The sequence below is a fragment of the Amborella trichopoda genome, chromosome 3, assembly GCF_054954075.1.
Source record: "Amborella trichopoda isolate Santa Cruz 75 chromosome 3, AtrichopodaSantaCruz75HAP2 v2.0, whole genome shotgun sequence".
NCBI classification, from domain to species: domain Eukaryota; kingdom Viridiplantae; phylum Streptophyta; class Magnoliopsida; order Amborellales; family Amborellaceae; genus Amborella; species Amborella trichopoda.
The window spans coordinates 58,681,760-58,694,548 of NC_142338.1; the positions used below are offsets into that span (position 1 = coordinate 58,681,760).

The 12,789-nt window shown below is 35.0% G+C and overlaps 1 protein-coding gene across 1 annotated transcript; it reads left to right on the forward strand.

Moving 5' to 3' along the window:
* Positions 1-10,682: 10,682 nt before the first annotated feature.
* On the forward strand, positions 10,683-12,634 carry LOC18429641 (leucine-rich repeat extensin-like protein 7). Its single transcript, XM_006838924.4, has one exon. It carries the CDS (start codon positions 10,923-10,925, stop codon positions 12,414-12,416), a length of 1,494 nt encoding a protein of 497 aa, XP_006838987.3. The 5' UTR covers positions 10,683-10,922; the 3' UTR covers positions 12,417-12,634.
* Positions 12,635-12,789: the final 155 nt, after the last annotated feature.

The window sequence follows — 12,789 nt, forward strand, 5'->3', positions numbered from 1 at the left end:
GTCACATTCTATGAAATTGGAAGTTAAGATATCACATTGTCCTGCCATTTGACCACCTCTTTGCTTCCTCATTTTAAAAAAGCGGTCTTGGCATCTAGAAGTGTTCTATTTGCCCAACGAATTCGTGGAGAAGTACATACGGTGCTCTAATGGTGTATAGCAGTGTTTAAAAAAACGCCAGCTTGCCCGATTCGACTCAGAAATCGTCATGGACGGATCGAATCGGCGAAAAAAACGGGAATCGTCCGGTTCTATAGAGAACCGGACGATTTTGTACAGTGAATCGACGAATTCACTGTACGGATCGACGAGTCTGTACAGTGAATCGGCGAGTCGCGTAAGAAATTTTTTTTTTTTTTTTTTTTTTTTTTTTTTTTATTTATTTATTTATAATCCATGATAGATTTTCTTGTAATACTTGATCGATTTTTTTGTAATCCATGATCAAATTTTTTTTTTTTTTTTTTGTAATCCATGATCGAATTTTTTGTTTTTTTTTTTTTTTTGTAACCCATGATAGAATTTTTTGTAATCCATGATCGAATTTTTTGTAATCCATGATCGAAATGTTTGTTTTTTTTTCTTGCAATCCATGATCGAATTTTTTGTTTTTTTTTTTTTTTTTGTAACCCATGATAGAATTTTTTGTAATCCAAGATCGAATGTTTTGTAATACATGATAGAAATGTTTTTTTTTTTTTTGTAATCCATGATCGAAATGTTTGTTTTTTTTTTTGTAATCCATGATCGAATTTTTTGTTTTTTGCTTTTTTTGTAACCCATGATAGAGTTTTTTGTAATCTATGATTGAATTTTTTGTAATCCATGATCGAATTGTTTTTTTCTTTTTTTGGAATCCACGATTGAATTTTTTGTTTTTTTTTGTTTGTTTTTTTTTGTAATCCATGATCAAATTTTATGTAATCCATGATCGAATTTTTTGTAATCCATGGTTGAATTTTTTGAAATTTTTTTTTTTAATTCATGATCGAATTTTTTTTTGTAATCCATGATAGAATTTTTTGAAAATTTGTGATTTTTTTTTTTTAATCCATGATCGAATTTTTTTTTGTAATCCATGATAGAATTTTTTGAAAATTTGTGATTTTTTTTTTTAAATCCATGATCGATTTTTTTGAAAATTTGTTATTATTATTTTTTAATCCATATTATTCGAAGAGAAAATGAGAGAGATGATGATTCTAAGGCCACCCTATCCTAGCCATATTATTCACATATCGAGTCCCAACAGCAACAGTGTAGGGATGAGCACGACAGTGCAGGTGAGCATGAAGGATGGACAATCTTCGGGGATTTTAGATTGGGAACACAACAAAACACTAACACTCAGGGATTTGGGAATAGTCAGACGCCTGCTAATATCGATGATTCGTTTTTAGATCAATCAATGAATTATTAAACGAATTCAATCAATGGCACCAGCGTGACCAAGAAGAACAATAACGTCGTCTATCATTTTATTTTAGATCATATGTTACTAATTTTATGCTTTATTGTAGTCCATGTATGTTGATATACTTATTCCATGATAATTATATGCTCATCCTTTTGTGTGATGTATATTAAATGTTGAATGGCGGTTCATGCAGGGAAAGAACATATCAATATTCGCATATTCATTCAAAAACATGAAAATTCTTAATGGAGTACCCTCATTTCTTATTGAATTCCTAAAAAATAATATTTATAATGAATTTTAATAATTTTTTCGGATTTTTTTTAAGCTTTATTCTGACCGATTCACCCGATTCCCGATCCGGATCGTCGATTCGTCGATCCGGATCGGTTTTTTGAAAGCCCGATCTGAGTCACCGATCCGTTTTTTAAACCATTGGTGCATAGTGTACAATAATACCAAAGCAACACCCATGATAGACAGTGGAGGGTGACCATAATCAGACTCCTGGTCAGTTTGACTGTCCTCGAGTTGGGTTGTCAACTAGGCGATCTTGTTCAAAAAAATTATTAAAATTAAAAAAAAAAGTTTAGTTATAATATATTTTCTATCATTAGCCATGAATATTTAATTTTATATTTTTCCTTCTTTTTGAATTATTTTGAAAGTGCCTATTCATTTTTTTTTTTCATAATCTATTTTTCACTACTTTTTTAACAATGGGTTTTGTTTAATTTTCATTTTCTTTTTCTTTTTTAAATGCTTGTACTTTTATTTTAACACTTTTTAACTTAGTCAAGATCCTGCTTGATGGGCCGGGCTGAGTAACACAGACTCGACCTGCCCACATGGGCAAAGTCCCATCCCCAAGTCGTGGTTTTGAACAGTCACACACTCTAATGCATGAAATCTCCATTGTCATCATCTCGAAAAGTCACCCCCATGGTGGACCATAAGCATAGACCACCAGTGTATCAACCAATGGTTTAAAAAGCGGATCGGTGATCCGGATCGGGTACCTCAAAAACCGATCCGGATCTATGAATCGATGATCCGAATCAATAATACGCTGAATCAGTCAGATTAAAGCTTTAAAAAAATTCAAAAAAAATCAAAAAAATTATTAAAATTCATTAATGTTATTTTTTAGGAATCCAATAAGAAATTAGGGTACTACATTATTAAATTTCGTTTTTTTCATCAATTTGTGAATATTGAGATGCTCTTTCCCTGTATAAACTTAAATATTAAATTTACATCACATAAAAGAAAAATCATAGAATTATCATAGATAAAATATATAATTATACATGGACTATAATAAAGAGTAGACTAAATCAATGAAAGAATGGCCATTAAAATCTCGTTTTGACAAAAAACCCTAATCCGCTAAAAAAACCCAAATTATTACAGTCTAACTAACTATAATCCAAAATTATTACAACCTAACTAATTATAATATTATATACTGGAATTATAATTATTAGTTTATATTTTATAATTATTTTATTAGATAAATAATAATAAATTACAAACATTTTATAATATTATTTAATTTAAAATGTACTATTGACAACGGTAAGAAAAATAGTACATTACATGATTTATAATGTAAAAATTAATAAATAAAATAAAAGATTTGACTATCAATGTAAAAATTAATAAAATACGTACAAATTTTGGAAATAATACTTTAATTTATTATATGCCCAAGGGGGAAAAAAAATTAGCTCAATAAGGGATAAACTATTATATGGCCCAAGGGGGGGATTCGAACTAAAACAAATAACATTAGTGATAACCATCATGCCTCTTTAGCATATGTGTTTGGAATTGCCTATTAATAGGATATACTTACATTATGTTTTCGTTTAATGATGTTTGAGAATTATCCCACATCAAATAATGAGTATTCAAATATGTTATATAAATAACTATGTAATTGGAAGATAAACACAAGTGTGAAAACATTAAGGCATCCGTGCACATGCAGGCTTGTATGTGTGTGTTGCACGTGTAGCATGTGGGAGTGGTGTGTCGCACGTGTGGCTTGTGTGGTACCGCTCGTGTCACACGTACACACGCGTATTGCACGTGTAGGGAGTGTGTGTGGCACCTGCGGGAGTGGTGCTTGTCGCACGCGTTCACACGTGTAAAGGGCTTTTGAGGCTAGAACCGAAAAGGAACCGGACAGAATCGGGTGGGAACCAAAATCGGAAGGGAACCGGACAGAACCGGATGAAAACCAACGGTTCTGGTCTACAACCGAATGGTTCCCGATTTTATGTTTTCGATCCGGTTCTGCTCTAAAATCGGACAATTCCCAATTTTATGTTTTTGGACGAATCCGATTCGACTCGTCGATTTTTAAATCATTGATATCAACCATATGACGTGTCATTATGCGTCATATCATGTAAAAAACACTTGTGCATCAACCGCATATTGCATCATAAAGAATACACCACCGTTGCATACAAGAACCCTCTCTTTGTTGGATGTAACCGTCATTTTTGACTGGTTACCACTGTGGTACATTTTCGAGTTATCCCAACCAACTGCACAGGCAACCATTTGAGCAATTTCCTTTTCACGTCATTACTTTAATGTAATCTTACGTCACAACAATTTTTTTTTTGACATCTCCCTCTCCCTCGCCCGCCCCTCCCCTACGCCAACTACACAAGCAAAAACCACATGAGCAATCAATGTTCAAAAAATCGAGCCCGCCTAAAAAACCGACGCCAGTACCAAGTAATCGGTAAATTGGTTAATTCAACCGTTTTAATCGGACAAGCCCCGGCTGTCAAAAAAAGTGTTAAAAAAATATTTAAAAATTATAAAAAAATCTAAAAAAAATATGAAAAGTATATTTAAAGCATGACTATACAAAGCATTTCCAAATGAAGTTGAAAATTAGTGAAAAAAAAATAGATTTTAATCGATTTGTGCCCAAATGTATTTTTGAATTTTTTTTAAAAATAGAAAAATATGAAAATAAGTATTAATGACTGAAACACGTTCCAATATTTGCCAAAATGATTAAAAACATTAAAAAAAAGCATTACAAACAAATACCTTGTTTTTTGGGATTTTATATAATTTTTTAAAATTTTTTCAAATACCCAGCTAGATCACCAAAACCGGGTTCCGATCTAACCGGGCAGTTCCCGAGTTTACGAATACTGACAACAACTCACATGTTCTTCCATTAGTTTAACGATACTCAACAATAATATTATCGATCTATCCCTCTTTTGACTACACAGGCAAAAACCATAAGAGCAACTCACCTATTCTTCCATTAGTTTAATCGCACTCAACAATAATATTATTGATTTATCCCTCTTTTGTCTCTCTATCTCTCTCGAGCATCTCAAGTTGTGTTTGTTCATATTAGGTATAGGCCTTCTCAAGCATCTCTAGTTGTGTTTGTTTCATATTAGGTTATATTCACCAGCCACATGATCTTATCCTTGGAATATAACCAAGACTAACTCCTCGTTCACGCGCTTTGTATTCATTCTTCGGTGGACTTAATCAAATGTCCCCTCCAAACTCTCTCTCTCATCCTCGTTTTGGGCCTAAGTCTTAAAAGAGAACAAACACAATTGACAAAGATTTGGTGCCATTTATTTAGTGATGAAAGACTTTGTCAATGTGTAGAGGGTGAAGAACAAATCATTTTCCATTCATGTTGCTTCTCGTGGTTTTGCCTTCCTTATACCTTCTTCAAAAGAAATAGAAAACCCCAATGTTACCATCAACTCCAGTTTATATAATCAACAACCCATACAACACAAGAAAGCGATTTCTCAACAGCGTTGTCTCACATATCTCAACTATGTCGTACTTTCCCACAAGAATAGAAATATTGGAGACTAATTCCTGAAGACTGTTGAATTTTTCCCTAAAAACAATTCGAGGTAAGTTATGTAATTGACATTACTCAGTAGGGCAACTCTTTTTCCTCTTTGTTTATGAATCAGTCGTGGAACTCTCAATGTCCACACTCGAAATCGACGAGGTCAAGGAATTAATAAATCGATTTGAAGCACATCAAGTGCATATAAATGTCCTTTGATGAAACAGACGGTCGAGATCAAAGCTAAGAGCCGACATGTGGGGTTGGTCCTCTAGTAGCCATGTTCTTAAATTAAACTGATGTTGGGATCGAAAAATCATATTCCCATAGAAGATATCGTTACCTTTCATCCTACTTTTTCTTTTGATTTTTAGGAGCCTTATCCTATCAATCTATCATGCTTTAATGGTATATTGGGAAATCTAGGGTAGGTGCCAACTACCATCAACTACTAAGGTAACCCTAATTGTCAATAGATGGTACCGCAAATTGAAGGGATCTTTAACAAGGGACTGTAAGAGTTCTTGCTTGAAGAACCAACGGGCAAAATGATTCAATCGTTTGGCTCACCGATTAGGGCAAAAAGGCCAAAAATAAAAAATAAAAAAATAAAATAAAATTGCTAGGTCAACTTATTTGAGCTTTTTGAGTCCTTCACTTTTTCTTTTTCTTTTTCTTTTTTTTTTTTAACAAGTTAATGATGGGAATGGAGGGTGGGACGTCAAATTAGGGTTCTTACCCCACTAACAATGCCACTAAAGCAAAGCCTAAAGGTATAAGGGCCTCATAGCGGTTCTAAATCTCACTTAACCATGTTCTTGAACTCCATTCAACCAAGAAAAAGAGTTCGAGCTTAATTAGTTAGCGCTTGATGATTTATAACGTTGATTTATAACGCTATGTCGTAGGCTCAATTTCTACCAAAAGTAGGGGCCCTCTCCCCACTGATTCCCCCCCAAAAAAATCCGACCGCTAAGGGTATATGGGCGTCATAGTTATGCTTGAATTTCACTTAATTGCTCGGACAAAAGAAAAAGAAAACAAGTCCATAAGATTCGAGAGCAACCAGATAGACATTTAACCAAGGGGTGCGGTTTGTATAGAGCCGAGGTTCTAAACAATTAAATTAGAGCTCACCTTCAAATAGTATCGAGAAATGTGGTTTCACTATTGAAAATATTTGTTATAGCTTTAAAATATATTTTCATCTTTTATTATAAAATTTAAAGTTTCGAAAATAGTATTGATCGAGCATATCTATGAAAATCTTGAAAATTGACTGTACAAATATGTATTACAAGATGTACTATTTCTAAAACTTGAAATCCAATTTTTTCTCATACCCACGCATCTTGATGTCGAGATGGTCAATTAGAAAATATTTAAACATCAAAACAACCTTAGTGAAAGTTTTGAAGTAAGCTCTAATTTGATCGTTTAGAACCTACGACCTATATAAACTTTTTCCTTTAACTACACGTCACACATTTCTGTGTGGGACAAAGAGAAACGATCAAAAGCGTATGATACAATTAAAGTTTTTTCTCACTTGGCTATGAGCCTTCATTCAAAGTACGGTGATGCATCTAATGATGCAAGGATAATACCCGCAAGAAAATGACAAAGATTACTCATTGTTTCAATGTGTATTAAGGGAAGGTAGAGCTGGCAATGGGCCAGTCGGCCTGGCACGGTCGGCGTAGCCCTAAAAAATTAGGGTTTGGACTACAAAACATGCCCCAGGCCGTGCAAGGCCTAGAGCTTACAATAATGCCTGGCCAGCCCAGTTTTTTCTTTAGTTTTTTTCCTAGATTTTCTTTGAGTGTATTAGGATTAGGCCCAAACAAATTAGTTTAAGCAACCAAAAAACTTGCAAAATGGTCCCCTCGAAGGGTTTAAGCCCTAAAAGTGCTCCATTTTGCAACATAGTTTAGCCCAGCAAGTTCAATTCTTCACTGATCCAACAAATCTGATTTTCAAATTACAGAATTATATTTTTTGTTTTAAAATGCGGCTTTATCGGATATTATAAATGCAGGCACCTTAAGAAAACTGCATCCATTAAAAAAACCAAGTCCAGAAAAAGGCTGGGGTTGTGGCGGTAGCATCCCCATACTTTAATCATTATCTTGTAGCTTTTATTCTCGTATCACCCCACTAATAGATTCAAAAATTAACTCCTAAACTATTTGAAAAGATTGAAACTAGTAGGGGTATGTTTTTTCCATTGAATTACCCCAAAAAAAAAATAAATAGTGGTTTTCACCCGTTAAGAAAAAAGTAGTTTTCACATGTTAAAGAAAACCAAGTACTGCGTTTTCAAACCCCCATTTTAATAGACCACACTACACTTCATTTGATATATTTATTATTTTGCATGGGCCTCATTTTGACAAATTCTCTGAATGTTAATTATTTTGACAAGTTGTTCACATTATAAAGATAGAGTACACAAAAAAAAGAGAAAATATAACATATTTTAAGAAGTAAGTAAAGGTGGGTCAGCCGCATCCCATGACTAAACAAGAAGGCAATTTCATAATTTAGTGAGAAATTATGCATATTTTAAGACTACTTGAAATTGTCAATGAGAAGATTTTTTTCTTATATATTCAAAAAGTCAATGCACTTGCTTAGTTTTAAACTTTAGCAATTTTCTACAATAATTCTATATGGTTTTTAAATTTTTTTATAATTCTTTTGTGCTGGTAAAAAAGTAAAATCTGGTATATAAAAATTTCACGTGCCAAATGTGAGATTGAGAAAGCACAGCCAACCTCCATGTTTAATGTGAAGAAAGGTTCCGCCAGCTTGCAGGCGGGACCCATACTAACGCGATCCTTATCACCGACGCATCCCCATTCCCGGATCTGCAATGAGCCGCGTTGACCGGCCCGGCCAAGATGGCCAAGCCCTAAAAAACTTGGGCGTGGGCCAGTCAACAATGGCCTTAGGATAGGTCTTGGGCCATGGCCGCCCAAACCCGCCCTTATCTTCTTTTGTTTTTCCTTTTTATATATTTGTTGTTGTATTTGGTTAGGCCCAAGCTGTTAGGGATGGGCCGAGGCTCGTATCTCTTTGGCCCAATCGGCCCGGTCAAGGCTAAGGATGGGCCTTGGGCCCAGGCCTCTTTAGACCTGACTTGCCTCAAGCCCGGCCCATTGCCTCCCCAGCATCCAAACTCGTTTGGATTGGCCAAGTGGGTGGAGCCTTGTTTACTTTAGATCACAAATGAGGGAAAAACGAGTTCTTTTTCTTGTAAATTTAATGTTAGTTTAACATTTTTTTATAAAAAAATATATATATGATGAGACCATTTATCTTTTGGTACAAGATAGTCATAATAAATATTGACTACTGAATGTGAAATTGGATGGCTACATTTATTTCATTAACCAAGCTCAAAGTTCAAATGAATTTTTTCGAATTTTGTAACACACTCAAACTATTAAATTTCACTTTTGATGGTTACAAATAATTGTAACCTCCTTATTCCAAAGGTAAATGATCTCTATTATCAAGGATAAATATAAATGGTCCTTATTCCCAAGGTAAAATATAAATCAATATGAATCAATGGAAGAGAACAAACTCGGAGTAGAAGCTTCTATGACTGGCGTATTAACGTACCATACAACTATTTATTATTGGCACAAAGAAGGATCCAAATGTCATTAGCTATTAGATCTAAAATCGGGTGGTTGCAAATGTTGTCATTGATCGAATTTAAAGTCTAAAAAACTCGTTCTTGAATCTTTTTATGCAACATTGGTTGCCCGATTCAACATTTGACGAAGAGCGATTGGGATATTCTTAGAGTAAAAAAAAATTGTATTAGAGATTATATACAATGAGACCATTTGCATTTGATACAAGGAGGTCACAATTATTTATAACCATTTGATGTGAAATGTGGTAGCTTGAATATGTCATAAAGTTCGAGAAAATTTATTTTGAAATTTGAACGTGATCAATGAAATAAATACAGTCATCTAATTTCACATCAAATGGTCAAGATTAATTGTGTCCACTATATTATAATATTATATAATAATAAATAATATTATAATATTATATTATAATAAGAGTAATGATCCTATGAGACTCTCCTACACCCATATATGTAGAGCCCCAAATGATCACCATCAAATTTAACATAGATCTCTAAAAAAGTTATCACATAGATGTGGGACTTGACTTTTTTAGCGATTTGTGCCAAATTTAATGGTAACCTTTAAAACCCTACACACATGGGTGTGGGAGGAACTTACAAAATCATTTTTCTTATAATAATAATAATTAATATTATAATAATAATAATTAATATTATAATAATATTATTAATATTATAATATTATAATAATCTCATCGTATACTTTTCCATTGTATTATAATATAGGATCGAGTATATTAAATAATGAGTACTGATTCGTCCAAACTCTTCAAGACCTAATGAAACAAAGTCTCATCCAAGAGGAAAAAAAAGAAAACTCTCTCTCTCTCTCTCTCTCTCTCTCTCTCTCTCTCTCTGTGGTGCCTCTCTACATGATTGGTATCCTATACCATGATTGTTTATTGTTAAAATATCAAGATGCTACATGCATATCCATGTTTGGATGGGCTTGTCGATTCATTGTTGAGGTCTATGTGACATCAATTTCGCAGATGTTGTGTTAGGGTTGCTTCTATTCCAATACATACTATGTTAAGAAACGTATTATTTTTAATAGAAAAAGTTTCTATAAGGCAGTAATTTTATATTATAGAAGTAAGGTGCACATCAAAATCGACTAAAAAAGAGTGTTCCAAACTTGAAAAACTTTTCAATTGATCATTTTGATATCGAGATGTATAAAGACAAAGAGAAAATAAAATTTAAAATCCTAAAATAGCGCATATCTGGACTGTCAATTTTAAGTTTTTAAGTGTTTATAGATCTGTTCAATCTGTATTGTTTTTAGAATTTTAAATTCCATATTAGGGTCGAACATGGATCTTCAAACCATTGTAAGAATTCCGACACTAGAATTATATCTTCTAACAAAATTTAGAGGTGTATCTTACTTGTATAGTATAAGATGAGGAAACCTGACCCATTTTCTCTTATTTTATTAGAAACTAAACAATGTTTTGATGAATAAATTATGTAGTAATACCTATTATTATTGCATAGTTTTCCATCAGATAAAGAAATGAAAGCTTAATCATGCTTCATACTTGCGCAACATGGACAATTAAGAACTAAGACGCATTCATTACCTACCCAAAAAAAAAAAAAAAGTGCATATAAACAATGGGCAATTTAGAATTTTGAAAAGGCAGCTGCAAAAATTGTCATTAAGCTTAAAGATAGGGGCCTTATTTTTATTTCACTAAATATAAAGATACATGCTCTAGAGACAGCCGAATTGCCTCAGGTCTCAACCTCCTCCCTCTTTCTCGTTCTACATGCATAGAATCTAAAGGAAACCCTCTCTTCCTTTCTTCTTCTCTCTCTCTAGACCTTCTTCTCTTCTCTCTCTAGACTATAGAATCAGTGCTGCTAATTCTTGTATCCTCTTTCTCTCTCTATCCCCTGATCATTCTTGTAACCTCATATTTCCTGTGATTCGCTCTCTCTGATACCAATGTCTGTATGAAATGAAAAATCCCACTCCAATGAAAGGCTCAAAAGACAAAACTCTCTTTCTCTCTCTACTATTCACTACCTCTCTCTTACTAGCTCTTCTCAAAACCACCTCCGCAGATGAGCAACCCTCTCTCTTATTTCCAAACCCTAGACTCCAAAATGCTTACATTGCTCTACAGGCATGGAAACATGCCATTGTTTCAGACCCAAAAAACATAACCAGAAATTGGGTAGGCCCAAATGTTTGCAATTACACAGGGGTCTATTGTGCAAGAGCTTTAGATGACCCCCATATCACAGTAGTTGCAGGCATTGATGTAAACCATGATGATATTGCTGGCTATTTGCCTGAGGACCTAGGCCTTCTCACTGATCTTGCCCTGTTTCATATAAATTCCAACAGATTTTGTGGAACCATTCCCATGAGCTTCAAAGACCTTAAGCTTCTTTTTGAGCTCGATGTGAGCAATAACAGATTTGCAGGTGCTTTTCCTTATGTTGTTCTCTCTTTAAAATCCCTCAAATATTTGGACCTCCGGTTCAACGAATTTGAAGGGAAGGTACCCAAAGAGCTATTCGACATGGATTTGGATGCTATATTTGTGAACCATAATCGGTTTCGGTTCCAAATCCCAGAAAATTTTGGGAATTCACCTGTTTCTGTGGTTGTTTTCGCAAATAATGGTCTGAGAGGGTGCCTTCCTAAGAGTATAAGCAAAATGGCTCCAACATTAAATGAGATTATACTTTCAAGCAATGGGCTTAGCTCATGTTTGCCTCAGGAGATTGGTGAGCTCAAAAATTTGACTGTTTTTGATGTGAGCTTCAACAATTTCACAGGAGAATTGCCTGAAAGCATTGGAGAAATGGTTTCATTAGAGCAACTCAATATAGAGCACAACAAGTTTTATGGGGAGATACCAGAGAGCATTTGCTTACTACCCAATTTGGAAAACTTCACTTTCTCTGATAACTTCTTTGTTGGGGAGCCCAAGGAGTGCAAGGCTGGTAGAAATACAAATTCCAGTGCGAGAATTACAGTCAGTGATAGAAAGAACTGTATTCCTTATGCCAAGTCACAGAGGTCAGAGAAAGAGTGTGAGAGTTTTTACAAAAAGCCACCTCAGTGCGACCCAAGGTGCTCACCGCCACCACCGCCGCCGCCTCCCCCACCGCCACCTCCTCCTCCTCCTCCACCACCTCCGCCACCGCCTCCCCCTCCCCCTCCCCCTCCCCCTCCCCCTCCACCACCACCACCACCACCACCACCACCACCACCACCACCACCTCCAAAATATTATTATTATTCTCCACCGCCTCCACCCCCTGTTTATCACTATGGTTCACCTCCGCCTCCGCCCCCTGCTTATCACTATGGTTCACCTCCGCCTCCGCCCCCTGTTTATCACTATGGTTCACCTCCGCCTCCGCCACCAAAAAGTTACTACAAGGTGCCTCCGCCGTCCGAGAATCACTACAACCCGCCACCTCCACCTTACTACTGAAGGAGTTGGTGTGCTGTTCTTTTTGTTGAAAAGACTATGATACCCAGGGACATATACAGCGGCCGCTACATCAAAAATTGGAGGGTATTTTAGTATTTTGGTTGAGTGTAGGTATCTTGTGATTTATTGAGTACATTTTCCATGCGTTGTTGTAAATAATTTGCCACCTTAAGATTTGAACAGATATCAAATTGGGATCTAATTGAAATTTGGTAAAAGAATACCCAACACATCCACCATTTATGTATGTTACATCCACCATTTATGTATGTTACATACCATACACATGCAGAGAATCCGCTGCCCATTTTCAAGATGGACGATGGAAGTGATTAAAACGGATGAAAATCTGTTTGTGTTATCTATAGTTCAT

Excerpts from the sequence above, each read along its gene's own strand:
- LOC18429641 (XM_006838924.4), top strand. The coding sequence starts at position 10,923 with ATGAAAAATCCCACTCCAATGAAAGGCTCAAAAGACAAAACTCTCTTT.